We start from the raw sequence: 27,961 nt of genomic DNA on the forward strand, positions 1-27,961 counted from the left end.
ACTTCCACGGTGGTCATGAAGACATACCCTGACGGTGTATACCTGGGGATTGGCAAATGCTTCATTACCACTTGAATGGCTCTTTAACAGTTTCAATCTGCTAACAGGTCTGGCAGGCTGGAAAGCCTTTTCACTTTTAAGTACTAGATCCCCTCCGGAGGAAGACTCACGAGGCTGCAGCAGCCAGCTATGGTGGCAGCCTGCAGGAAGGGTCAGAACAGGGATAGGAAGAGGCGGGGGATGGACAATAAGACCCAGAGGTGCCCCAAATTTTCAGGTGCCCTACGCCGCCGTGTATGCCTAAGGACAGCCCTGGCTGTGGGTCTGACCAATCCTCTAGTTTGGGGGTCAGGAAGGAACTTTTCCTACTCTGGCTGACTTGGCAGAAGTCTGGTGGGGGAGGTTGTTTTTGCCTTCCTCACATCATCATGGAGGCACAGTTATGTTAAACAGAGCATGATTTAGAGAAATAGTATTAGTAACCTGCATGACTATTTCATTTTTAACGATACTAGACACTTGCTGGAAGCGTAGTGACAAAGATTAAAAGAGCCAGTTCCCGGAGCTAAGAGAGATCAGGTGGTTCTCTGTGCACTGGGGAGAAGAGGATACCTGAAGTCTTCACAGACTAAAGTCGCTCCTCTGGTACCCTCTGACCCCGGCACAAAGGAGTGAGGGGCTTGAGAACAGCAAGTTGAATCCTGCAAGTAAGCAGAGGACTGCCTACCTTGAGTCATAGGTTATATGGTGGGGGCTCTGTAACCCCACACTGGACCCACTTAAAAGCCTGGTACATGAGAGTTGGGGGAAGATGAGGCAAATAGCGTTGCCCAATCCCCCCATGTTATGGCAATAGTTGTGGCCTGTGCTTTTACCCTATAATACACAGATTCCGTGGGGGAGACCAGTGTCTTACATTGGGGGTCCTGACCCAAAAGGGAGTTGTGGGGTGGTCACAAGGTTATTTGGGGGGGGGGGTCATAGTATTGCCACCCTTACTTCTGCGCTGCCTTCAGAGCTGGGCGGCCAGAGACTGGCGGCTGTTGGCTGGGCACCCGGCTCTGAAGGCAGCGCCCTGCCAGCACCAGCACTAAAGTAAGGGTAGCAATACCGCACCCCCCCCCGCCCCAATAATCTTGCAACCCCCCACGTCCCCCATAACTCCTTTCTGGGTCAGGACCCCTACAAATACAACACTGTGAAATTTTAGATTGTAAATTTGAAGATTTCAGTGATTTAAATTTTTTAAATCCTATGACCGTGAAATTGACCAAAATGGACTGTGAATTTGGTAGGGCCATAAGGATAAGGGTCTTAAAACAGGAACAAACTAATTAGATGGGAAATGGACATTCTCTGTTGTGTGACAATAAACAATGGCTTGGTACATGTACGTACAGTGCTAAAGTTCTTTTGGTTCTCACGGACTCTCAGCATTTCTGGTGTGTCTACAACGGCCAGGTAGTGTGACATGGTCCTTCCTGCATCTTCCTTATATTTTTTCTGTTAAATCAATGTTAAAAACAGATAGTTTTCTGTTAAAGATAATAAAAAAATAGTACAGCATTTTTTACTGCTGATTAATGCAAGTTTAAACAGTAGCGAGCAATGCAGTGGCCGATACAGACACATAAAATAATCTTTATGCAGGATTTTTTTTTTAAATGTTGACTGACGTTAATGTTGGTCAGAGATGCTAGACTGACAGTTCTTTGGTAGCATATGTCCAGCGTTCTCTCCTGAATTTTGTTACAGCCAGTTAGTTTAATTCACTTTAAGACAAAATCTGCTTGAATTAGCCTCTGTTAATGATCAAGTAAGGGAGAGACTCACTGAGAATGAACAACAACCATGATTCTTTAAATCTCATTACCTGGCTTGAAAGGTTCTTGACCTGCTGGGCATGAATGATCTCTGGAGTATCGATAACAGAGGTGTAATTGGCTTTATCCATTTCTGCCAAATGCTTATATTTAATCTGTTGGAAAACATTTAAATTAGGGACCCTCAATCATATCTATGATCACTGTCTTCTCTCATCTACTCAGAAAATACTCTTCATAAGGTTTCTTTTTAAAAAGTCATCAGGTTTTATGTCTGCGCTATTCACACTGACCTGACTGGCAATGTCAGTGGCATTCTTTGCCCTCATATAATCTGGTGTTTCCAAAGCCAGGTCTGTCAGACCTCTTCCTTTGATTTCGAGCTCCAGTGCTTTCTTGTACTCTTTCTATGGGTGAAGATAATAATTTGAAAACGATATATATATATGTGGAATCGGATGGCTCTGGCAACTTTAGCTAGAGTCTCATTACAATAGCTCTACCATCTAGAAATGGCATATGACAATCATACACACAAAACCACAACGTTAAATTCAATTATATTAACTCATGACAGTTTATTTTCAATAAAAACTATGTAAATGTTCAGAACAGACAACACAATACAGCAGTAAATGGACAAATGTCATGAGCCAGGTTTATTTCAAGGTGGTGCTGACAGTGGCGTCATAAACCTTGGAGCAAGGTCTCAGGGCAGAAATTCCCCTAAGGACCAGGTGGTGGAAGTACAAAGCAGTGACCAGCCACTTGTGCTGGGAGGTGGGCAATGAGACGCTAGTGCTGTCTGAAAAATGTACGATAGCAGCTTTAAAACCTCGAGAATTAATGCTTCCCCCCCGATGGTAACTTTGTGAAGCACAGTCGCAGAAACACTAGGATGAATCTTCCCTGGGGTTCAAAGGATCTATTTGGTGCAAGTCAGTGTAATTTAAACCAGAAACTTTGCTACATTTGGCCCATTATCAGTTGTAATATAAATTATGGTAATAAAATAAACTTGAACTGCAAAATTTGGTGCAGCATCAATACAAATATATTACAAATTCAAATATCCCCTTTGCCAGTTATCAGGTACATTTAATTTGAAGTATTGCATTGACATACCATAATAATAATAATTTGCATTTGGAAGTCTCCTTTTATCCAGTGGTGGTGAAGCCCTTAGAAACATGCGTTAACTTAGCTACTCCAGTGAGAGAGGTTACTGTGAAATACCTCTATTACAGATATGCAGTATAGTTAAAGTGATTTGCACAGGGTCATACATAAAGTCAGTTGCAGAGTCATGAATAGTGCTCAGCAAGTGCTAGCTCCCATTCTGCAGCTCACTGGAATACTCTTCCCTTCCCCAAAGTCCATGTCCAGCAACATTTATCATTCTGTGTTAATGTCACCTTGTGCATTAATGCTGTGGAATGGTTCTAGTTCCAGTCAGGCCTTATTCCAGCTAGTAACTTGACTTACCTCATTTAGGATATGAGTTGCATTCTTTGCTCTTAACATGTCTGGAGTCTCCTCCAAGAGTGTCATACCTTTACCTTTGACACCTTCCTCTAGATCCCTCCTGTATTCTTTCTATAGGAAGGAAAAAAGAAGGGAAAACTGCAGAAATAGTTATCATTCCACTACTCTGATGTAAAGAAAAAATGAGACCGAACGGGGGCAGGGGAGGGGTTGTTTGTTTTGTTTTAAGTAACAAAGAATATTGTTTGGAGTTATATACTCTCTAAAGACAGAGATCAGAACTCATTCTAAACTCTTATGGATGCACACACACAGGAACAATTATGTTGATGTAAAGGGACACAATAAATGTGAATACGGTTAACAGTTAGTGGAATTAACATATGCAACAAATTACATCATGGTACAAAGGCATCTGAAAACATACTTAACATACATGGTAAGCAATGAGGTGAGGTTAATTAGTGAATACTGGTGGAATACTGGTGAGGTTAATTAGTGGAATTATTTGGCACAATAGAGGAAGTAAATGCAGAGTAGCTGCTACCTCGCTTGCTATTTTGGTTGCATATTTGACATGTAAGAAAGATGGTGTAATCTCCAGGCCAGCAAGGTTTCTGCCTTTAATGGACTCCTCATAGTCCTTCTTATATTCTTTCTAATAGGAGTAGGAAGAAGGGAAAAAAAGCAAATATTTATTACTTTTTTCATTTTGCTTCAAAATAAATGCACCAGGACAAAAGAGCAACTTCTAATTATCTCCAGTGATTTCACAGTGTCACCATCTCCAGGAAGGTAACTGTGGGTGTAACCTTACTCCCACTGAAGTCTTTGAAACAGCTCTCATTGGCTTCAATGGAAGCTGGAGCTGACCCTGTATCAGAAGTGTTTCTAATTGTCTGTGTATGGCAAGAAGTTCAAACAATCCATGGAAGCACCCAAACAGCATGACTGACCACCTTATACAAGTGTGTTTCAACATGTATAAGTTTCTCAACGTGACAAAACAAGATCAAAACTTAAAGCTGATAAGAAATAACTGCTTGAAAGGATAGAATGACAGGCCAATGAAAAATACTGTGACATCAGAGACAAACAGCAATTAAACGGAGTTGCTGAAAAATATAGGTCTCCAATAAAAATTATATTCTGAGCACTTACACTAACAGTTTGAAAAATCTTCCCATAGACTGTGATAAGTCCCGTAATACATTATGCTGCAAAACCTTCAGTGAAATGGTAATCTCATACTGTATTTCTCCCATAGACTCAAAGTTATTGGTCAAGTATAGGCTACTTTATTACAGTTTATTGATGTAGACAGAGTGTCAGAGGTACATCCTTTATAGTTACACACTGAAATCCCTTGAATTAACGAAGTATGGTTCCATTGGTAATGCAGGTATAATGGAACTTACATTACAATGTAACTATAGTTTACAGGGCACAACACCACTCAAGGTTTATCCCCAACCATTTTCAGTTCACTGTGAAAACATAATAATGAAACAGCACTATACAGAGGTTTCCTAAATCTAACTCTACTGAGTTCGCTGATGAAGCATCTTACCTCACTCTGCATGTGCTGAGATTCCTTGGCAGTGATATATGTTGGAGTTTCAAAGTCCAGCATGGCTTTTCCTTTCTCCTTTTCATACTTCTCCTTGTATTTCACCTGACAACAGGAGACCCAAGTTACCCTCCGAATTAGCAGAGAAGTAGCTGCTATACCAGCTCATGGACTTATAGGTGTCTGTTTCGTTCAGTCAACAGACTTCCATTAGAAAATGAACTGCAGTCTCTGGCGCTCTCACTGAAATGCACACGGCTCCTATCCGCTGCCATCACAGGTTAAAGACATGGACGGGACAGACTTGCTATTGTGTCAAAAATATGCATACATATAGTGAGCGTTCAATAAAAATAAATGAGAAAATGTTTCTAACTGACTTCTGTGTACAGCAGGTTGGCATAGGGCTCATTCCATATCAGAGAGCCCTCTAGGGGTAATTGTAGTAACTGTATGACATTGAAAGTAAATGGATGAATGAGAAACACTTGACCAACTTACTTGACTTTGTAGTTCTGTAGCCTCCTTTAGATGAAGCTGTTCAAGGTTATCTGGCACCACATGGTAGTGACCCTTACTCTTCTCATATTGCTTCTTGTACTGGTACTGAAGGGAAGGCATCAAGTACCACCTCAATAAAAACCTGATCAGGTCTACTTCCTAGGCCCAACTAATGCAAACACTTCAACGGCACATCAAATAGCAATTTGAAATCTAACAAAATGAGGGAGGTGGGGGGAAAGCAACCCCCAAATAGATTTATTTCTAAAGATTTGGGGTGGACATTTGTCCTTTCTGATAATCTCAAAATGGACCAAGATTTTATTTTACACCAGGAAAAGAAAAGAAATAGGGTTATGTCATGTAATAATGACTGATCTTTTATATCATTCTGAAGTGCTATATTAGACATAGCCATCATTCTGTGATACTACAGTAGGGTGAGAGTAAACACAAAAATCCCATTAAAAACAGTAAAAAAGAAAGTCACAAATAATAATAAATAGGAAAGAATTGCAAAAAAAGGAGAAAATGGAAAAGAAACCTGGTATTTGTTAGTGAGATATGATCAGTCGAAAATGTAAAAAATGATTACAGTTAAAAAATGGTTAGAGGTTTGAAAATAGTAGCAGTTCTACATATATAGATTTCAGTGTCCAAAGGCTGGATGTATTAATGTTGCTAGTTGGGTAGGTAATAATCATTAGGTAGGAGAGGAAGAGATCACTACCAGGTGATGTCCTCAGAACAGTAAAGGATGGAGCTGTTATAGAAATTGTTAGCAGAGGTCAATACAGAATGGGAATGGAAAATCAAATAGATCTGGGGTTAGTTAATGAGCTTACAGCACTGGAGAGTTGACTTGTACTCAGGACATGGTTCATTATCAGCGATTCTGACATGTCTGTCACAGGCTTGTGAAGTTTCTTTAGATCCGCCTTATATTTAACCTACAGGAATGAAATATCAAACAAAATCAGGAAAGAAGACTCCAAATCAAGCTTTTAATATATAATGTATTAGTAACACAAAGTAGGACTCTGCTAGTCAAAGCCAAAATTTTAAAACCCCCCTGGAAAATGCAAAAAAGATTGTAATGAATAGGCATACCTCACTAGCGATGTTGTGAGCATCTTTCAAGGTCTTGTAGATCTTGGCCTCCTTCAAGTCATACTTCGGCCTCTTACCCTTCTCTTTGTCAAATTTTGCTTTGTACTTCAACTAATTGAAAACAACAAAGCATTTCAATTATTCCTGAACATTAGCCTGTCTTGTGCCAGAGACTGAAGAAGCCCACATTCACAAAGAGTCTGATGGTGAACAGAGGATCAAAAAATGCAATAATTTTAAGACATCCATTGGAATAAAAGATCTTTTAGAGATCACCTGACGTGGGAAAGAAAATGCACATTCAATTTTTACAAGACACCATTCATAGCTTTCATTCAATGCACAGATTTTAGCTCCTCACATGCAGATAAGGCTGGTAAATTGAAAAAGATTTTTTTTAAAAAAAACATTGACAAAAAATAGCTAAATAAGATAGGCCAATGTTTATATCAGTGGGAGTTGTGCAGGCATGTATGACTGTAGAATCCAACCCAAAGGGACCAACTGGCAATTGTACATAGAGTGGTTAGAGAAGCTTAATATGTGTATCTTAGGGTATGTCTACACTATGAAATTAGGTCGAATTTATAGAAGTCGTTTTTTTAGAAATCGGTTTTATATATTTGAGTGTGTGTGTCCCCACAGAAAATGCTCTAAGTGCATTAAGTGCATTAACTCGGCAGAGTGCTTCCACAGTACCGAGGCAAGCGTCGACTTCTGGAGTGTTGCACTGTGGGTAGCTATCCCACAGTTCCCGCAGTCTCCGCTGCCCATTGGAATTCTGGGTTAAGATCCCAATGCCTGATGGGGCTAAAACATTGTCGTGGGTGGTTCTGGGTACATGTAGTCAGGCCCCCTTTCCCTCCCTCCCTCCGTGAAAGAAAGGGCAGACAATCATTTTGCGCCTGTTTTCCTGAGTTACCCGTGCAGACGCCATACCATGGCAAGCATGGAGCCCGCTCAGCTCACTGTCACCGTATGTCTCCTGGGTGCTGGCAGACGTGGTACTGCATTGCTACACAGCAGCAGCAACCCCTTGACTTGTGGCAGCAGACAGTGCAATAGGACTGGTAGCCATCATCGTCATGTCCGAGGTGCTCCTGGTCGCTTCTGTGAGGTCGATCAGGAGCGCCTGGGCAGACATGGGCGGAGGGACTAAATTTGGAGTGACTTGATCAGGTCATTCTCTTTAGTCCTGCAGTCAGTCCTATTGAACCATCTTATGGTGAGCAGGCAGGCGATACGGATTGCTAGCAGTCCTCTTGTACCATCTTCTTCTGAGCAGCCATGAGATGTGGATGGCATGCAGTCCTTCTGCACCATCTGCTGCCAGCCAAAGATGTAAAAGATAGATGGAGTGTATCAAAACAAGAAATAGACCAGATTTGTTTTGTACTCATTTGCAACCCCCCCCCTCCGCCCCCCGTCTAGGGGACTCATTCCTCTAGGTCACACTGCAGTCACTCACAGAGAAGGTGCAGTAAGGTAAATCCAGCCATGTATCAATCAGAAGCCAGACCAACCTGCTTGTTCCAATAAGAACAATAACTTAGGTGCACCATTTCTTATTGGAACCCTCCGTGAAGTCCTGCCTGAAATACTCCTTGATGTAAAGCCACCCCCTTTGTTGATTTTAACTCCTTGTAAGCCAACCCTGTAAGCCATGTCGTCAGTCACCCCTCCCTGCGTCAGAGCAACGGCAGACAATCGTGCATCTGAGTTGAGAGTACTGTCCAGAGCAGTCACAATGGAGCACTCTAGGATAGGTTCCGGAGGCCAATACCATCGAATTGTGTCCACAGTACCCCAAACTTGACCCGGCAAGGCCGATTTAAGCGCTAATCCACTTGTCAGGGGTGGAGTAAGGAAATCGATTTTAAGAGCCCTTTAAGTCGAAATAAAGGGCTTCATCGTGTGGACGGGTGCAGGTTTACATCGATTTAACGCTGCTAAATTCGACCTAAAGTCCTAGCGTAGACCAGGGCTTAGAGAAGAGGGAGATATGAAAACTACCTAAATATTCAAGAGGTAGTAGCATAAATGAGGCAGCAGAAATATTTTCAGGTGCACAATGAAGATACTACAATTTATCTTAACCAAAAAGAGGTGATACATACAAAAAGAGAGAGTGGTCACATCTTCAGAAAGGGTAAATTTAAACTAATCATTAGGAACTGGGGTGCACAACAGGCTAAGCAAGATCCCTAGACCCACTCTGAATTAAGGTGGAGGCTCGGGTTAAACCATATCCATGAACATCAGTGAAAGTTCATGAAAGTTCAGCAGACATAGGGTGAAATTCTGACCCTGTTGAAATCAATGGGAATTTTGCCACTGACTTTAATGGGATCAAGATTTCACCCCTGGTGATCTCTCACTGGCTCTAGGTTTAGTTGCAGGTGACTATTTCCTGTGGACCTACAGGGGATGATCATTGTTCACAATGTCTACAAATATGCAGGACAGGGACCCTTGCACTTCAGTTTGGGACATGTTTTGAACAGGAAAGTCATTTTGATAAGAAGATTTTGCCATCGGGGGTTGCTGAGGTACTTTCAGCAGAGATCTTAAAGCTAGGACCAAAGCTACATGAGATCTTGCAGCTAGGACCAAATTCTGATCCCACTGAAGTTGAAACTTCAACTAGTTGCCTCTCAAGAGTTTAGGGTCACATTCTAACTTTTACAACCAGAGCCCACATTGTAGGTGTGGGTAGGTGTGAGTCTGTGCGTGTGTGGTCACTCTAATTGAGCTTCAGCCACCAGAGATATTCTACGTGCTGCCCCTTGCTGATCCACAGGTGGGTGTGGAAAGGGGGTGAGGCAATGACACCTCCTTTCTCTCACCCACAGTGCGAGGGTAAGAGACTGTGGTGGTGAGGAAGGGACAGGAGACCCTTCCCAGCACTAGCCATCAATAATTCTCCAGTAAAAACAAATCCACAAGTGCTATTTATACAAATAATCAAATGAAAGAAGTCATCTACAGAAGAGCTGACAGACATAACTGATGAAAGGAACGGCTCATGCTGGGAATGATACCGATGCTTTAAACACATTTACAGAAATAGTAGCATACAGTTCCATATTAGTAAACACAAAAGATGCTTCAATGCATAGATAAATCACAGTCCACTTATTCTTGGCTTTTAAATTCTTTAGCATATTTTATCCATACACAGTTTCATGCTCTACACTTGCTGAAAGAAAACAAAGAACAACAACATTTTTGCCATTCAAGAGCAACACTTAGCGTCTGATTCTGATATCACAAAGGTGTAAATCAGGTGTAAATGCATTAAAGTCCATGGAGACACACTGGTGTAATAATCAGAATCAGGCCCATAAGTAGAGTAGTTCACTTTTGCTGAACTTATAAGAAAAGAAATGATCACAGAAGGGGGAAACTAAACGTAGCTCCAAATTAAAAATAATTACAACAGACACACAGAGAAAACAAAAAAGGGTGAATGGTTAGAGAACAAAATGGGTACCTGTCTTATAAAGATAGGCTAACAAGATGGGTGAGATGCTGCTTCTCTAATAGGAAATGCCCAGAAAAGTAAACATGACAAAGAAGACAACAACAGAAACATGCCACATCAGTTTCAAGACTCAACTAACTCGGTTTCTTTCAAGATGAAAATCAAGCCAGTTAAAAAAGTTACTCAAAGACTAAGGGAAGGTCAGGTTATACTTAAAACCAGAACTGAAGCTAAAACACATAAAACAGAGCTCTGATCATTACTGATGAGTTATGCTGCTTTTCTTCTTTTCCTCATAAAGTTTGCTTTTATGGAGCAGTGTGGGCTTAAAAGGCACCCAGCTCCAAGAAAAGATTCTTATTTCCTGACAAATATAGCCGGTGATGTTTAAACATGCTGCGGTTGCATGCAGTAATCACATGTAGACATGGAAAAACAGTAAAACCCCTTTTTTCCTTTTTGAGCAAAATAGGCTGTGGAATCTGTGCACTGCCATTTCACACTCTGTGACACAGCCATAATACCCATGATTTCTGAGCTGGGAAGGAGTATTAGAAAGTATGTGCCCTGAAATAATTGCAATCAGAATTTATTTTGCCAGAGGGTTTGGGGCCAAATTTACAGAAACACACTGGCTGCATTGTACCACTCTGACACCAGGAAGCTAAGTGAACAGGTGAACCTCATCTACAGTGTATTATGTGCGTTGAAAATGACATACATCATCATCACATTCCTGACAATGGGTCAATATTTTGGCTGATGTAAATTGGCACAATTCCATTGACTTCCTGTGACCCTGATCCTAAGGTCTGGCCAACAACAGGTCTGGGGTATAGATCCTGGGGCCAGCAACTGAATAATCTATCTTGGGTTTCAATGAAATAACCGGAGCACATTACAGGGATTCACATAAACCCTCTTCTGACCAGTTCAGTACAGAAGGAAACAATCTGACCTAAATGAATGATCTGTAGCATGGTAGAGGATCTCACAGACTGAGTCAGAGCACATGGGAGCAGGTATCAGGGTTTCCTAATGTTTTTCTGATTACTGTAAAAACATTAAAGGAATATGCTTTAAAAATCCCCATTAAGGCAATAGACTCCACACTTTTTTCATTTGGTATTATGCCTAAGTAGAACAGTGTGTACAAACTGCTGAGTAACCCAAGGTAACACAAATACATACTGCAAAATCTAAATGCACAAGGGATTAAAACTTCTTTGCTTTTGCAGTTCAGTATTAGATCCTTAACTCCATCTCAGCGTGATTTTGTATCTTTCAGTTTAAGCACTGTCATCTAATGGCACATATTTTCCCATTTCCTATGTTGTCTTCAAGAGAGCAAGACCCCACCAAATTCAGCTGCATTTTTTCAATTTAAATCCTAAGAGCAGAATTCCAGCCTCGGCTGTGTGTGTTGGAGACATCCATTAAAATCACTGGAAGCTGCATGAAGGGCAAGGGTAGAATTTGGCTTCAAGTTCTACGCACTGTAAATTGGTTTAGTCAAATTCCCCACCCACAGAGGTCCCATGCACAGTCTTTGCATTGGAAAAAAAGAGGTATTAGCCAAATGGTGCATTCCACACTTTTGACAGAAAGACTGCAGGAAAAAACAGTGCAACTGGTGCATTTTAAACTCATTTACAATTCAGGCTGATTGTCTTGTGCTTGGAATGACACAGATCATATACAACATAGAGGAAGTGACATTCCCTTTTGTGTCACTTAAATCCATCTTACATGACTACTTAGCACATTAGCTTTCTTAACGTGTCTCATCATTGGTGTATCATAAGATGCTGCTCCATGCCCTCTCATGTGTCCTTTGAGGTATTCCACCTATAATGCGTAGCAAGATAGCAAGATCAGAACAGCAGACCATCACAGGGATCAAGCATAAAGCTGTGTGAGAGAACCAAGTGGTGGTGAGGTTGAAAAATTCCCACAGGAAACAGCAAGAGTAAGATCCACACTAACTGATGTTCCAGATTATTTTACAAGAGAAAGGAAGTTTATATTAACATGATGTATTCATTCAAAAATAAAAGGTAATGAATTATTTGAAAGACATACATTAAAATAATTCCTTATCTTGAACAGGCAAATGGAAAGTATATTAGAAATCTCTAATGTAAAATAATAGCTTGCACTTGTATATATAGTGATGACAACCTGTCCATTACAAAGTACTTCACAAAGGTGGGTAAGCAGTATTATCATCCCCATTTTACAGACGGGATGAAGTGAAGCACAAAGAGTGAGTTTTCGAAAATGGCCTCTAATTTGGGGTGTCCAATTTTAGACTTGTCCTCAGCATTCAGGGATTATTTTCCAAATACTAACTAATACCAACAGAGCAATTCAGATGTTTGTCATTCATTTCTACATGATAGGTTTCCATGAAGTTACACTTCCTCTTGTGTAAAGTTCTTTATGCTGAACATTTCAGAGGGACTACAAGTGACATATTCTGAACGAGATGGAGACATAAGACGTTTATGTCAAGAAAAGCGAAGAATGCAGAAAAGAGGACAGACAAAGAAACCACAAAAGAAGCAAGGCTCAACCTCCCCGCTCCCAAAAGCCATCTCTCCAGGGCTCAGTTCTGCTCCCATTGAAGTCAGCTGAGCTTTAGCCATTGGGCATGATTCTCTGCCATCCTGCAAAACTCTTGTATGCTCACTTTGCACAGATGTGAATTACTACAATGCAAGGGAGTGGTGACTTAAGACCCACTTACATCACTGAAAGCCATATCAGTCCCATTATACACAGAACACCCCTTATACAAGCATTTGCTGCTTCTTTCATAAAGCACACAAACTCTGCCCAGTGAGTTACTTTTTCAAATTAAGTTACCATACTCCCCTTAAAATTATCTAGAATTATTTCCATGTTCAATTCTGAAGTGGCTGAAAAAGTCTACTGACTTCTGTCCCAGAAGAATCTGAACTCATGCCATTATTCACACTGGTCCAAAATTTGCAAACATTTATTATTACCTGGCTAGTAAGTTTGGACACCTCCTTAGCAAGTTCCATATCTGGACGTCCCAGCATGCTTACACCAAGGCAAGCCTCTCCTCGAGCCTTGGCTTTGTACTGAATCTATTGAAGAAAAATCAATCAGTACATAAAAATGTTTAACTTTTAATGATAAAATGCAAACACCTCCACATGCTGTTCTACTCATTTATATTGATATAGTTTGCTACAGGAAAAATACTGCTAAGGAGGTACACAGGAGATTTACAAAATACTCACATCACTGATTAAGTTGGCAGCTTGGGTTGCTTTCTTAATATCTGGTCGATCTGCTATAGACGTGTAATGGAGCTGTGACTTAGCATCTTTTTTGTATTCAACCTAATCAATGAAAACAAACATAGAGGAAAGTGGATTACTCTAGTTTTTACTAATTAGAAAAACAGCCACTGAGGACAGAATATTGCTGCTGTGAAAGTCAGTTGGAGTTTTGCCACTGATTTCACTGGGAACAGATCTTTGGGACCAGCTTTTGTAAGTCATTTTCAAATGAAGTAATAAATATCATGCAATTTTAACTGTATATGAAAAAGATGAAAGAAAACATTATTGTGACGGCACTGTTATTTGCGAGCAAACTATTTTAACTCCCAATCACATTTTCCAGAGATGGCCTTTATTTCTCTAGGTGAAATTTTCTGCCTACATATAATTTCATGCATATTTTCCTTGCAAAATGGAGGCTGGGGAGACATCCAGCTGAAAATCAGACCAATTTGATTTTTCTGATTTGAGAATGACTCTAATTGAAAATGGTCATATGGGCTGTTTGCTTGATGTAAATGCAGGACAAACTTACAATACTCTGTTTCTTAGCGACTTCCATGGCATGTTTCACCTCAGGAGGCTCCAGCATGATGGAATAGTTGGACTTGCCTTTCTCCTTCACAAACTTCTTTTTATAGTTTGTCTGTGTAGAGCAAATAGGGATTATATTATATGTCACTCATTATTCCTACAAGGAGCTGTGTTCTACCAACACTCACAATAACTCCTCACAGAAGCCAACGGAGATAGCCAGAGACATCATTTACTTCTTCTGAACATGAATCAGCACAGACAAGGAAACCTGGCTCCCTGCAGTGTTTAGAAGATATCCATACACATCCCACTGAACCCCTGAAATGGTTCCAGTCCTTCCTGTCTAATCAACGCCTTCTGTGGTAGTGTCTTCCAACCCCCCAATCCTTTCATGGGAATGGTAGGAGGTTAACAGGTGCCTGTGAATGTTCAACCTGTAAGAGGCCATAACCTGCCCATTACAGTCTCAACAGCAGTTCTCCAATCCAGCCTGAAGACATTGTGTTGGAGCTGGAAATGGAAATAAGACTGATAGCAGGAAGAGGTCTCTTGAAATATTTTAAAAGCTATTATCCCAACATTGTTTATTGCCACCAACAAAATCTTAAACCACATAGAAAGAGAGAGGATCCAGAGTGCCTGCTAATGCATAATACATTGGAAGCAACTTACAGCATGAAAGGTTACCTAAAGCATGTCTGGGGGGATCCCTCAGAGTTAATAACTAAGAGATGTGATGTTTTGGGCCCTGATGAAGCAAAGCATTTAAGCATACGTTTAACTTTAAGGTGATGAGCAGTTCTATTGATTTCAAATGTCTCACTGGACAGAAATAAGAAAATGTATATGGAGGAATCTATAAAAAATGCTTGATAGTATCAAATAAACACCGTGAATGTAGCAATAGCAAAATTCTACATGAGCAATAAATGTTGCACTATACTTGTCACGCACCTCACTGACATTCTTGGTCACCTCTTTGACACGAACAGTGTCCTGGGTCTCAGGAAGGGTCGTATAAGAACCATGCGGGAGCTGCCTCTTACTTTGCTCTTTGTATTTGTTCTGAATGAATAGAGAAAAAATAGTTGAAAGAAATATAGGGTATAAGAAGGAACTATTTATGAAGACACACAATATTACATGTGGTACCTCAGATACCAGAGAGCTGACACACTTAGAGAGGAGGATCTGAGGTGTGTCTGGGACAGCAAGGCATGTTCCCCTAGCCTTGTTATGCTTCTCTTTGTATTTTAGCTGGAGGAGAGAAAAAATGTTATTTTATGCAATGTATTTGTCTTATGCTGACTTTAAAAATAGGCTTCAAATATACTCATGTTTCTGTATATGGCAGAGCCTTGCAAACACCACTGATGGGAGAAAGGGTTTTCAAGATTAGGCCCATAGTTTGATTTGCTTGTCAACTTTAATATGCCCCAGCCTATATATTCCTACACATCTCACTAGAGCTTAAACTCAGATCTTGTTATGGTATTCCCAACATTTATTCTAAAGACATGGTACTATGTCTGTTTGTTTGCGACAGGGAAGCCTGGCTGTTTAAAAATAGCCAGAGCTTCGCGAACCAGCTGAGCGGCGGAGAACCAGCTGAGCAGCTGGGACAGCAGAGCAGCTCACAGCAGGAGTTTGCCTGGGAGTTCGCCTGGAGTGAGCCCAGTGAGGCTTACGTCTTGCAAACTGCTCTGAGGAAGCTCATAGTAGGAAGGTGATATGGAAGGGGGGGGTTCAGCTGTTGTGACCTGCACTGGATGTGCCATGTTTGTCTTTCTTCCACAGGACAGAAGCGACTTTGTCTGTACAAAGTGCAAGCTGGTCTCCATATTGGAAGAGAAGATTGAAGGTCTGGAGCAACAGATAACAACCCTGCGTTGCATACGGGAAACTGAGGATTTTCTGGACAAAACTCAGGATAGGCTTCTAGGGGCACAAAGCTCTACAGATATAGAGCAGGTTGCACAGAGGAGCCAAGAAGCCAGTGAAGAAGCTTGGCAACATGTGACCTCCAGAAGAGGTAAGCGGAATGTCCGGGTTCCAGTAACACAGACACGGTAACTAACCGCTTTCATGTTTTCTCCACAGGTATCGTTGCGGAGAGTGGACCAGATGATATGTCTGGGGCGAGAAAGCAGAAGGAGACTCCGCTGGTTGGAAGGCATGAGATGCGCTGTCCTGAGGTTGGGAGTTCCACGACCACCACTCCCAAGAGGAGAAGGCGGGTGGTGGTGGTCGGGGACTCTCTCCTCCGGGGGACTGAGTCATCTATCTGCCGCCCTGACCGGGAAAACCGAGAAGTCTGCTGCTTGCCGGGGGCTAAGATTCGCGATGTGACGGAGAGACTGCCGAGACTCATCAAGCCCTCGGATCGCTACCCCTTCCTGCTTCTCCACGTGGGCACCAATGATACTGCCAAGAATGACCTTGAGCGGATCACTGCGGACTACGTGGCTCTGGGAAGAAGGATAAAGGAGTTGGAGGCGCAAGTGGTGTTCTCGTCCATCCTCCCCGTGGAAGGAAAAGGCCTAGGTAGGGAGCGTCGAATCGTGGAAGTCAACGAATGGCTACGCAGGTGGTGTCGGAGAGAAGGCTTTGGATTCTTCGACCATGGGATGGTGTTCCAAGAAGGAGTGCTAGGCAGAGACGGGCTCCACTTAACGAAGAGAGGGAAGAGCATCTTCGCGAGCAGGCTGGCTAACCTAGTGAGGAGGGCTTTAAACTAGGTTCACCGGGGGAAGGAGACCAAAGCCCTGAGGTAAGTGGGAAAGCGGGATACCGGGAGGAAGCACAGGCAGGAATGTCTGTGAGGGGAGGGCTCCTGCCTCATACTGGGAATGAGGGGCGATCAATAGGTTATCTCAAGTGCTTATATACAAATGCACAAAGCCTTGGAAACAAGCAGGGAGAACTGGAGGTCCTGGTGATGTCAAAGAACTATGACGTGATCAGAATAACAGAGACTTGGTGGGATAACACACATGACTGGAGTACTGTCATGGATGGTTATAAACTGTTCAGGAAGGACAGGCAGGGCAGAAAAGGTGGGGGAGTAGCACTGTATGTAAGGGAGCAGTATGACTGCTCAGAGCTCCGGTACGAAACTGCAGAAAAACCTGAGTGTCTCTGGATTAAGTTTAGAAGTGTGTGCAACAAGAGTGATGTAGTGGTGGGAGTCTGCTATAGACCACCGGACCAGGGGGATGAGGTAGATGAGGCTTTCTTCCAGCAGCTCACAGAAGCTACTGGATCGCATGCCCTGATTCTCATGGGTGACTTTAATTTTCCTGATATCTGCTGGGAGAGCAATACAGCGGTGCATAGACAATCCAGGAAGTTTTTGGAAAGCGTAGGGACAATTTCCTGGCGCAAGTGCTAGAGGAGCCAACTAGGGGGGGGGCGCTTTTCTTGACCTGCTGCTCACAAATCGGGTAGAATTAGTGGGGGAAGCAAAAGTGGATGGGAATCTGGGAGGCAGTGACCATGAGTTGGTTGAGTTCAGGATCCTGACACAGGGAAGAAAGGTAAGCAGCACGATACGGACCCTGGACTTCAGGAAAGCAGACTTCGACTCCCTCAGGGAACGGATGGCCAGGATCCCCTGGGGGACTAACTTGAAGGGGAAAGGAGTCCAGGAGAGCTGGCTGTATTTCAAGGAATCCCTGTTGAGGTTACAGGGACAAACCATCCCAATGAGTCGAAAGAATAGTAAATATGGCAGGCGACCAGCTTGGCTTAATGGTGAAATCTTAGCGGATCTTAAACATAAAAAAGAAGCTTACAAGAAGTGGAAGGTTGGACATATGACCAGGGAAGAGTATAAAAATATTGCTCGGGCATGTAGGAATGTTATCAGGAGGGCCAAATCGCACCTGGAGCTGCAGCTAGCCAGAGATGTCAAGAGTAACAAGAAGGGTTTCTTCAGGTATGTTGGCAACAAGAAGAAAGCCAAGGAATGTGTGGGCCCCTTACTGAATGAGGGAGGCAAACTAGTGACAGAGGATGTGGAAAAAGCTAATGTACTCAATGCTTTTTTTGCCTCTGTTTTCACTAACAAGGTCAGCTCCCAGACTGCTACGCTGGGCATCACAAAATGGGGAAGAGATGGACAGCCCTCTGTGGAGATAGAGGTGGTTAGGGACTATTTAGAAAAGCTGGACGTGCACAAGTCCATGGGGCCGGACGAGTTGCATCCGAGAGTGCTGAAGGAATTGGCGGCTGTGATTGCAGAGCCATTGGCCATTATCTTTGAAAACTCGTGGCGAACCGGGGAAGTCCCGGATGACTGGATAAAGGCTAATGTAGTGCCAATCTTTAAAAAAGGGAAGAAGGAGGATCCTGGGAACTACAGGCCAGTCAGCCTCACTTCAGTCCCTGGAAAAATCATGGAGCAGGTCCTCAAAGAATCAATCCTGAAGCACTTGCATGAGAGGAAAGTGATCAGGAACAGCCAGCATGGATTCACCAAGGGAAGGTCATGCCTGACTAATCTAATCGCCTTCTATGATGAGATTACTGGTTCTGTGGATGAAGGGAAAGCAGTGGATGTATTGTTTCTTGACTTTAGCAAAGCTTTTGACACGGTCTCCCACAGTATTCTTGTCAGCAAGTTAAGGAAGTATGGGCTGGATGAATGCACTACAAGGTGGGTAGAAAGCTGGCTAGATTGTCGGGCTCAACGGGTAGTTATCAATGGCTCCATGTCTAGTTGGCAGCCGGTATCAAGTGGAGTGCCCCAAGGGTCGGTCCTGGGGCCGGTTTTGTTCAATATCTTCATAAATGATCTGGAGGATGGTGTGGATTGCACTCTCAGCAAATTTGCGGATGATACTAAACTGGGAGGAGTGGTAGATACGCTGGAGGGGAGGGATAGGATACAGAAGGACCTAGACAAATTGGAGGATTGGGCCAAAAGAAATCTGATGAGGTTCAATAAGGATAAGTGCAGGGTCCTGCACTTAGGACGGAAGAACCCAATGCACAGCTACAGACTAGGGACCGAATGGCTAGGCAGCAGTTCTGCGGAAAAGGACCTAGGGGTGACAGTGGACGAGAAGCTGGATATGAGTCAGCAGTGTGCCCTTGTTGCCAAGAAGGCCAATGGCATTTTGGGATGTATAAGTAGGGGCATAGCGAGCAGATCGAGGGACGTGATCGTTCCCCTCTATTCGACATTGGTGAGGCCTCATCTGGAGTACTGTGTCCAGTTTTGGGCCCCACACTTCAAGAAGGATGTGGATAAATTGGAGAGAGTCCAGCGAAGGGCAACAAAAATGATTAGGGGTCTGGAACACATGAGTTATGAGGAGAGGCTGAGGGAGCTGGGATTGTTTAGCCTGCAGAAGAGAAGAATGAGGGGGGATTTGATAGCTGCTTTCAACTACCTGAAAGGGGGTTCCAAAGAGGATGGCTCTAGACTGTTCTCAATGGTAGCAGATGACAGAACGAGGAGTAATGGTCTCAAGCTGCAGTGGGGGAGGTTTAGATTGGATATTAGGAAAAACTTTTTCACTAAGAGGGTGGTGAAACACTGGAATGCGTTACCTAGGGAGGTGGTAGAATCTCCTTCCTTAGAGGTTTTTAAGGTCAGGCTTGACAAAGCCCTGGCTGGGATGATTTAACTGGGAATTGGTCCTGCTTCGAGCAGGGGGTTGGACTAGATGACCTTCTGGGGTCCCTTCCAACCCTTATATTCTATGATTCTATGCCCAAATGAAAGCAGCAGCTTTGGTTTTAAGTATGTATGCATAATGCATGCATTTCAATGTATGGAGTTTAAACTTGCTTAAACTTTAAACTTGTGTCAAAACCAGAATAATTTATTTACCATAAAAGTTGGGTATTTGGATAAAAAGGGCCACATATCTGAACTGCCTCTAGTTTATGTTTGCAAATCAACCAACCAGACCAATGAGGTTTGCAAGACCAAAACCATCCCAGATTTTGTCAATTTGTTAATAAAACAAACAAACAAGCCTAAATAATGAAATATGAAATTCTGAGCAAAATTTTCAAACCTAGATTTCTAAAGTTAGATTCCCTAAATCCTTATTTAGATGCCTAAATAGAAGTGGCATGTTTTTCAGAGATATTGAGCAACCCCCGCTCCCATTTAGGAACCAAGGTACAGAGACTATGCCCAGATGAAATTATCTGCAACAAATTCTACAGAATGACATTCACAAACTCCAGTGTTTCCATTTTGATGGTACAAAAACAATTGGACACACAACATAGGTTTTAGGTTCCTTAAATAGCATGTAAACTGTTAGCAAAGGAATAAACATAAAGTAGAACTTCAAATACTTACATCGCTTGCCAGGATGGCATTCTTCAAAGCCAACACTGTATTTTTGTCATCTGTGACAGACAGTTTGCATCCCCTAAGGAATTTTCGGTCTAGCTTGTAGTCATACTGTCAGACAAGAAAAGAAAAGCTGACAAAAAGTACCCCAAGCCTTTGCTGTGAAAGAGTGATGGAGTGTGGGAGGGAGGGAGTGTAAGCTAATATAAAAAGAAAAGGAGTACTTGTGGCACCTTAGAGACTAACCAATTTATTTGAGCAATTTATTTGGTTAGTCTCTAAGGTGCCACAAGTACTCCTTTTCTTTTTGCGAATACAGACTAACATGGCTGTTACTCTGAAACTAAGCAAATATAATATTTTCCAGTTTCCTCACATCACTCTGTTGCAGGGATGCCTTGGCTGCTTGGAGAAAGTCAGGTCTATCAACAGTCCATTGCCAATGAGCCTTGGTTGCTTCGTATTTCTTCTTGTAATCCAGCTGTTTAAAAAGAAACATTAATGAAAATCATATCATTCATAAACTCAATATATACAGAGCCTACTTCTCCCCTTGCCTGAACATTGGGAGAAGGGAAGGAAATCATGCCTGGAAAAGTACACATCCATGAAAGCAGCACTTTTGGGATGTGCTTCTCTTCTGAGTCATGGACAAATGCAGAGGAAGTCTATTTGTGATGATTTTCCCCCTGCCAGGTTGAAGGAGCATATGCAGGACTGAAAAGTGGGCATGGCCTTGAAGAAAGTGGATGTGTTATCTCACTAGCCTGTCAGTGCATGCTGGATCCACCCAATGGTGTGAAGGCCTTCAGCCCTTCCCATGTAGAACTTATGCTAGCTACAAGATTAAATCAATTAGCATGGAAAATACTAGGAGCACCTATGCCTCCATACCTGAGGAATTAGGAGGTGCCTGAAGAATAAGTAGTGTTTGTGCTACATGTTGGAAATTTTGTGTGCATGGATAATGCTTTTAAACTCAGCATTTCATTTCAGCCTGTGATAAAACAACACATTCTTCAAAGATCATCAAAATTATCTGATAAGCAAAAGAACACAAAAGACCAGGTTGGGGGTTTCAGCAAAATCCAGACTTAGTGGAGATGCTCCAAATTTATAAAATTTTCTATATTCTGACTGTGATTTTCAAAAAAGATCATAAAGGGGCCTAGTCCCAATGAATTTCAATGGAAGGTGAGTGCTTAATTCCCATAGAGTCCTTTGAAATATCAGCCATTGACAGTAACAGTGAAAAGCATTAATAGCACTGAACTCACATTGCTGTTTACTTTGTAGGCAGCTTTGGCAGCTTTAATATGAACAGCATCTGGTACAACGTTGCAGTGAGCCTTATTCTTCTCATAAACTTCTTTGTATTTCAGCTGGTGAAAGAAACATATTCTGAATCTTTATTTATGTACCACAACTCCATGAAAGTTCAATAACAACAGCACGTGGAATTCTACTTTTAGGCAATTCCCCTAATTGTTTAATTAAAAATTATAACAAAAAAGGAAGAGGCATCCATAGATCTAGTTTTCAGCCATCCCACACACAAAAGATACACTGTCTTCAGGTAGAGTTCCATTTTCATGGAAACATAAAAATGTATCAACTTAATTCAACATGAAATACACAGTCCACACTAACTTGTGTTGAAAGCTTTTGGCCAAGATTTTCAAGTGACTAATTATTCTGGGTGCCTTCACTGTTGGTGCCCAATACAAGATACTTTAAAGGGGCCTGATTCTCAGAGGGTGGGTGCTCAGCACTTTCTGAAAATCAGGCTTCTTTAAGGGGGCTCAAGTTGACTTCCAAAAATGTAGATACCCCAAATCACTGGGCACTTTTGAAAATCTTTGTCCTTCAGGATTGTGTATGGTAGATAATATTAATACTTTCTACTTCTCATCCATATGTCCCTCATTACTGTTGTATCCAAATGCCTCACAATCTTTTAATGTATTAATCCTCAACAACACTCCTGTGAGGATGGGAAATCCTATTATCCTGTTTTTACAGATAAGGATCTGAAGCACAAAACGACTGAGTGACTTGCCCAAGGTCACACAGGAAGTCTGTAGCAGAGCAGGGACTTGCACCCTGAGCTCTCAATTCCTAGAGCAGTGCTATAACCATTGGACCAACCTTGCTCTCTTATACTTTCATCCTTTCTATAGCACCATTCATCTAAGAATTTCAGAAGTCTTTTACATACATTAATTAATTTAGCCTCAGAACACTGCTCTGGGGTATTTATTATCCCCACAGTATGGATGGGAAAATGGCATGATAGTGATTAATCCAAGGCAATACAAAAGCTACTGGCCAACCCAGGGAGAGAAACCAAGAAACCAGCTAAAAAGATAATAGCTCAACCTGCAGTTTTCATTACAGGTAAGAGCTGTTCTATTCCAAGCATCATTATCCCATGAACTATGCTGAAAAGGTACATGAATGATTATAGCTTTTCAGTTTTTTTAAACATTGTTATATTCCCTGTGAATGTGTCAGATGCAGCAGGAGGAATTTTGAATTAAAACAATATTGATATATTCTAATAAAAGGCTAGCTGTTATGGCAGCGTTACCTACTAGGTAGAAAGAAACAGTATTGTGTAGTAAAATAAAGGTACTAATATCAAATGCCAGGCATAGTTTACTTACATCACTTATTCTGTCTTTGACCTTGCGCATAAGTAGTAAGAGAGGGGTATCATGGATTGTGGTGTACCCCTTAGACTTAGCCTTCTCAAATTCCATCTTGTAAATAATCTGAGGGTAAAAATTGTTAAATCGTATTATTCTGGCTAGCCAGGCACAATGTAAGTGCTTTTAAAAAAGTCAAGTTCAAAAATATTTTACTGTGGCTGAGGAGGACTCAATTTTTTAATTAGCATACTTCACAGGTCACAATTCAGAGTAGGAAGATAAACTTAAGATATATTTAGCATTATGACATTATGGTAATTATACTTGCCTCACTGATTTGCTTGTTGACTTTTGCAGTCCTCAGATGTTCTGGGGTATCCACGATTGAAGTAAACTTGTCCTTCTGCATTTCATACTGCCTCTTGTATTTGAACTAATGGGGGGAAATAAGAGGATGTTAACTAGACAAAACAAGACAACATCTTCAAGAAGAGACACAATCATGTTAAGATTGCGTACTGCAATGTATGGGCCCATCTCCCACTGAAGTCAGTGGAAGCTGGGCATACATGCACAGACAGAATGTGGCCCTACGAGCCAGACTGCATGAAGCTCTTATTTATATTGGAGCATCTGGGCCTGCTTGTGTGAGTTATTCCCACATGTGGTCTCATGCGGATTCCAATGTGAATAAGAGCTCCGCAGTCTGGCTACAGCTACATCGGCCTGAAGGTCTAAAATAGAACTCTGAGATTCAAAAGGATTCTAAGCAGTTCTGTGAGGTCAGTGAAAGTGCTGCTTTTGTTTTTAATCACACTGGACCAGATTCCCTTTTAAAATCAGTACCAGGCTGAAGACTTTAATTAAGGTCTGGGAAAATATAAACATGGCAGACAAGAACAAGCAAACCCTCTAAATATTTCATTGAGTGAGAAACAATATCGGGACACCGATGCCATCACAATGCTTGAAATATGTGTGTATAGTTTCTTTAAGGGTCATTTTGTCCAGCTCTGGGCCTAATCCTGTTCTCACCAAATACACTGAGAGCAGTACTGGGCACAAGGAATGAAAATTTACTACAGATGGGCTAGGGACAGGTGGAGGAAATCCAGAGTTTTTAAAAAACCTAACTCTCACTTTATTCCCTGAATCATCCAAACTGAGAATATTTTGGTTACAAATGAGAAAATAATGCATGCATTAGAGACCAGAACAGCAAGGGACACAAAATAAAGACAAGAGCGTACAAACAACACTCAGAACAGACTTGTCTCTTTGTCACTTAACTCCTCTCATTTCAGCAGAAATACCTGAGAGGAGTTCACATGAGGCTGAATGTATTTTTTCACGCAACTCACTGTCGACCTCTGGAACTCCTTGCCAGAGGGTGTTGTGAAAGCCAGTATAACGGGTTCAAAAGGGAGCTAGATAGATTCATGGAAGATAGGGCCACCATTTGCTATTAGCCAGGATGGGCAGGGATGGTGTCCCTAGCCTCTGTTTGCCAGAAGCTGGGACTGGGTGACAGGGCATGGATCACGTGATGATAACCTGTCTGTTCATTCCCTTTGGGGCACTTGCCATTGTCCACTGTCAGAGGACAGGATACTGGGCTTGATGAACCTTTCGTCTGACCCAGTATGGACGTTCTCATGTTCATTTTTTACTGAGGGTTATAATATGGGCCAGTAGATGAATGGAAAGCCAGTTCAGGCTCCTATGGGAGCTGGATCAGGCTTAGGGTATAATAGGTATAATTTCAGATGCTCCATTACCAAGTACAGAGTAGCAAATGCATGGGGAAACATTAGAGCTCAAGATCAGTAGAAATTCAGAGAATTCATAAATATTAAGATGATAAAAATTCAAGCAGCTAAACGGTGTATATAATGCCTTCCTGCAACAGCAGCCATTCGCATTACCTGGCTCCACAAGTTTGTGTTGTAAAGCGCTGTCAGCATATCTGGTCTCAGAATTTCATTACATCCATGTTGCAGGAACAACTTGGCACTAGACTTGTATTTTTTCTGTCCATGAAAAGAGCAATGAAGCACAAAAGATACTTGTGAAGCCAACGAACAACAGTACAGCTTTAGATTCCAGTCACATGCAGAGTGATGCGATTTAGGCAAGCATACTATGTGTACTCACACCATTGCATGCCTGGACATCCATATAATTTTAAACATGTATTTTTAATTAATGGTGCCAAATTGTAGGGCCTGCAATGATTTACCAACTCCTTAAAACAATCAAAACATTGAAACACCTTTTGGAAAATAAGAATAAATCTTAGACCAAAAGGGCATTTAACCAATCGAACAAGCCCACAGTGGCCTTATATTTGCAAATTAGATGGAAAAAATAAGTGTAAAAATAACTGAAAAGAAAAGAAACAGTCAAGAATAAGTGCAAGATCCAACATCCACTGAAGTTAATCAGATTCTTTCCATTGATTTCAATGGACACTGGATCAGACTGTAAGTAAGAAAGATGTATATAGGATTGTTGTAATCCTGTCAGTCCCCGGATATTAGAGACACAAGGTAGAGAAGGTAATATCTTTTATTGGACCAACTTCCACTATGTAGGCTTGACAGCTTGTCTCTCTCACCAACAGAAGCTGGTCCAATAGAAGATATTACCTCCCCCACCTTGTCTCTGTGAGAAACATGTCATGTAAATATCAATTGATGCACAATATTTGAGAATACATAGAGAAACAACATAGTCTGGTTAACTCAAAAAGCAGCTGTGGTCTTTGGGTGGCAAAACAGATACTGTCTGATAACCCTGAACTAGAACACTAATATCATAGGTGAAACTATGACATCATTGGCCACAGACATTTCAGGCAGATTAAGATGCGTGTTGTGTGCTATCCAGCCACATTTTGCTTGCACTGGTCAGCACTGCTACAGTAACTGACTGCTCAGTTCATCTCTTCTTTTGGCCAGTAGGATTCTAGGCTCATCCACAACAAAACTGTAATTATCTTTCCTCTTCTCATACTCAGATGTGTATATTAAATTGTAGCAAAGTAAAAAGGCGAGGGCACAAAGAAACATTGATATAACAGTTTCAAAGCTGACATCTTATTGTGCATAATATTTAATATTTAAAAGGATACTGTTCAGTACCTCACCCAAATTAGAAAAATAAAGAAAAAACAGAGGAAATGTAGATCATTTATAAATAAGGCTAAGATTTTGTCATGGATATTTTTAGTAAAAGTCATGGACAGGTCACAGGCAATAAACAAAAATTCACAGAAGCCATGACCTGTCTCTGACTTTCACTAAAAATATCACTGACAAACTAGGGAGGGAGGTGGGTTCAGCACCCACCACTGATAGAGCTCCAAGATCCCTGCCACTACAGTGAATGGGAGCTCTGGGGTCCCGCTGCGCAGCAGCTGAGCAGCTCTGGGGGCCCCACCACCACCCGTAGTGACTGGGAGCTCCGGGGGGTTCCCTGCCACCTGCAGTAAGTGGGAGCTCCAGCGTCCCCTGCCATGGGGACTGGGCTGCTGCGGGGTCCTCTTGCCTGCCGTAGCAGCTGGGAGCTCCACGGGAGTTCCCCCGCCGCCTGCTGTGTCTGGGAGCTGCAGGGTCCCTCCACTGCAGCTGGGAGCTGCAGGGTCCCCCCACCAGGGCAGGTGCTGGGAGCTGTGGAGGGGCCACCTGGGAACTCCAGCCCTGGGGTAGAAAATGTCACAGAGTTCTCTGGGAGTCACGGATTCCTTGAGTTCTGTGACCTCCGTGACATAATTGTAGCCTTATTTATAAAGAAATTCCCAAATTTATATTTAAGGGTACAAGGTAAAACTTAAGAAAGACTACAACCCCTTTCTACAACCCTCTCATAAGCTGCCTTGTAACACCCATTCTGCATTCAAAAGAACCTTTGGCAAGTGCTGGTTCTCTGTAATATCTGCAATTGTGAACAATTATGACACAGGGCTCTGGAAATACAATCATTTTTTCCTATACCTAGAAGAAGAAATACTGTATTGTATCTGATACTAAATGTTGACATTTTAATGGTGACCACTGTGAGAAGTGTCAGCCGAGTAAAATAAAATATCTAGAGGCTATATTCGGAACATCAACTGTCATGTCAAAAAGTGCCAGAGGTTGAGTTTGGTTATATTCTGGAGATCTGTACGCCAGCTTTAAGATGACAAAAACTATGTCTAGAACTGTTTTTAAAGGGCTTAATCCATCATTTATAAAATACAGCATCTATTCTAGGAGTCACAGTGGCTACAGATTACTTTAATCTCAGCCCAATTGCATTGGTTACCATTGCGCATTGTTTCTTTAAATCTGCAGCAGGGGCTGGCGAATTCTAGCCTGAAGCTCTGTGGTGAAACACAGAGATGGATAGAATCATAGAATATCAGGGTTGGAAGGGACCTCAGGAGGTCATCTAGTCCAACCCCCTTCTCAAAACAGGACCAATCCCCTATTTTTGCCCCAGATCCCTAAATGGCCCCCTCAAGGATTGAACTCACAACCCTGGGTTTAGCAGGCCAATACTCAAACCAAGAGAATAGATCTGTGGGTAGTATTGTTTTCCTAATGCTATTGAAGTTCTTTTTTCAGTGTGATTCTTTACCATTTTCACAAGATAATCACAAGTCAAGTTTTACTGATTTAAAACGCTGTTGCTAAAAAGGAAACTGATACCTTTCTGAGTTACTGACTCTTTATTGGTCAGAAGCTGAAAGAGCTCTTTGCATTTTCACTGCTGAAATGTGGGTCAAAAGGTTACTCTGTTTTAGTTATAATACACCTACTTTGTGCTACTCATCACTATAGATATCAAGAACATCCCTGCCCTTCTTCATTTTGGTCTAACTTTAAGACACATTTGTTTTCAGTAGTTTTTTGTTTATTTCAATGTATTTTCCACTATGCAAGACAGATGAACTTTTAATTTAATGTTATTATGAAGAGCTTTGAGATGCCACTTCATCATGATATGCTATACAGGTCTGTTATTGTACTTACCTCATTCATTAGCTGAGTAGCATGTTTAAAATGCCTATTAATTGGACAGTCTGCTACATACTCGAACTGAGACTTCGTCTTTTCAAATGACTCCTTATACTTACACTGGAGAAAACAAAGAAACTAGTCATTCCAGAGTAAAATTAAAA

The 27,961-nt window shown here is 41.8% G+C and overlaps 1 protein-coding gene across 1 annotated transcript in view; it reads right to left on the minus strand.

The window, feature by feature from the left end:
* The window catches only part of NEB (nebulin), a 195,069-nt gene that overhangs the window by 21,407 nt on the left and 145,701 nt on the right, over nucleotides 1–27,961 (minus strand). The window contains exons 124-144 of the mRNA XM_075117652.1: nucleotides 27,813–27,917; nucleotides 24,720–24,824; nucleotides 23,123–23,227; nucleotides 22,810–22,917; nucleotides 21,421–21,525; nucleotides 20,520–20,624; nucleotides 20,150–20,254; nucleotides 14,980–15,084; nucleotides 14,782–14,892; nucleotides 13,826–13,936; nucleotides 13,246–13,347; nucleotides 12,985–13,089; nucleotides 6,490–6,600; nucleotides 6,225–6,329; nucleotides 5,380–5,484; nucleotides 4,879–4,983; nucleotides 3,856–3,966; nucleotides 3,309–3,419; nucleotides 2,117–2,230; nucleotides 1,874–1,978; nucleotides 1,399–1,503 (exon numbers count right to left, since the gene is read on the minus strand). Of these exons, the coding sequence (XP_074973753.1) occupies nucleotides 1,399–1,503; nucleotides 1,874–1,978; nucleotides 2,117–2,230; nucleotides 3,309–3,419; nucleotides 3,856–3,966; nucleotides 4,879–4,983; nucleotides 5,380–5,484; nucleotides 6,225–6,329; nucleotides 6,490–6,600; nucleotides 12,985–13,089; nucleotides 13,246–13,347; nucleotides 13,826–13,936; nucleotides 14,782–14,892; nucleotides 14,980–15,084; nucleotides 20,150–20,254; nucleotides 20,520–20,624; nucleotides 21,421–21,525; nucleotides 22,810–22,917; nucleotides 23,123–23,227; nucleotides 24,720–24,824; nucleotides 27,813–27,917 (2,244 nt within the window). The remainder of the gene's footprint in view (nucleotides 1–1,398; nucleotides 1,504–1,873; nucleotides 1,979–2,116; nucleotides 2,231–3,308; nucleotides 3,420–3,855; nucleotides 3,967–4,878; nucleotides 4,984–5,379; nucleotides 5,485–6,224; nucleotides 6,330–6,489; nucleotides 6,601–12,984; nucleotides 13,090–13,245; nucleotides 13,348–13,825; nucleotides 13,937–14,781; nucleotides 14,893–14,979; nucleotides 15,085–20,149; nucleotides 20,255–20,519; nucleotides 20,625–21,420; nucleotides 21,526–22,809; nucleotides 22,918–23,122; nucleotides 23,228–24,719; nucleotides 24,825–27,812; nucleotides 27,918–27,961) is intronic.

Source organism: Caretta caretta, chromosome 11 (assembly GCF_965140235.1).
Source record: "Caretta caretta isolate rCarCar2 chromosome 11, rCarCar1.hap1, whole genome shotgun sequence".
In the NCBI taxonomy this organism is placed as follows: Eukaryota; Metazoa; Chordata; order Testudines; family Cheloniidae; genus Caretta; species Caretta caretta.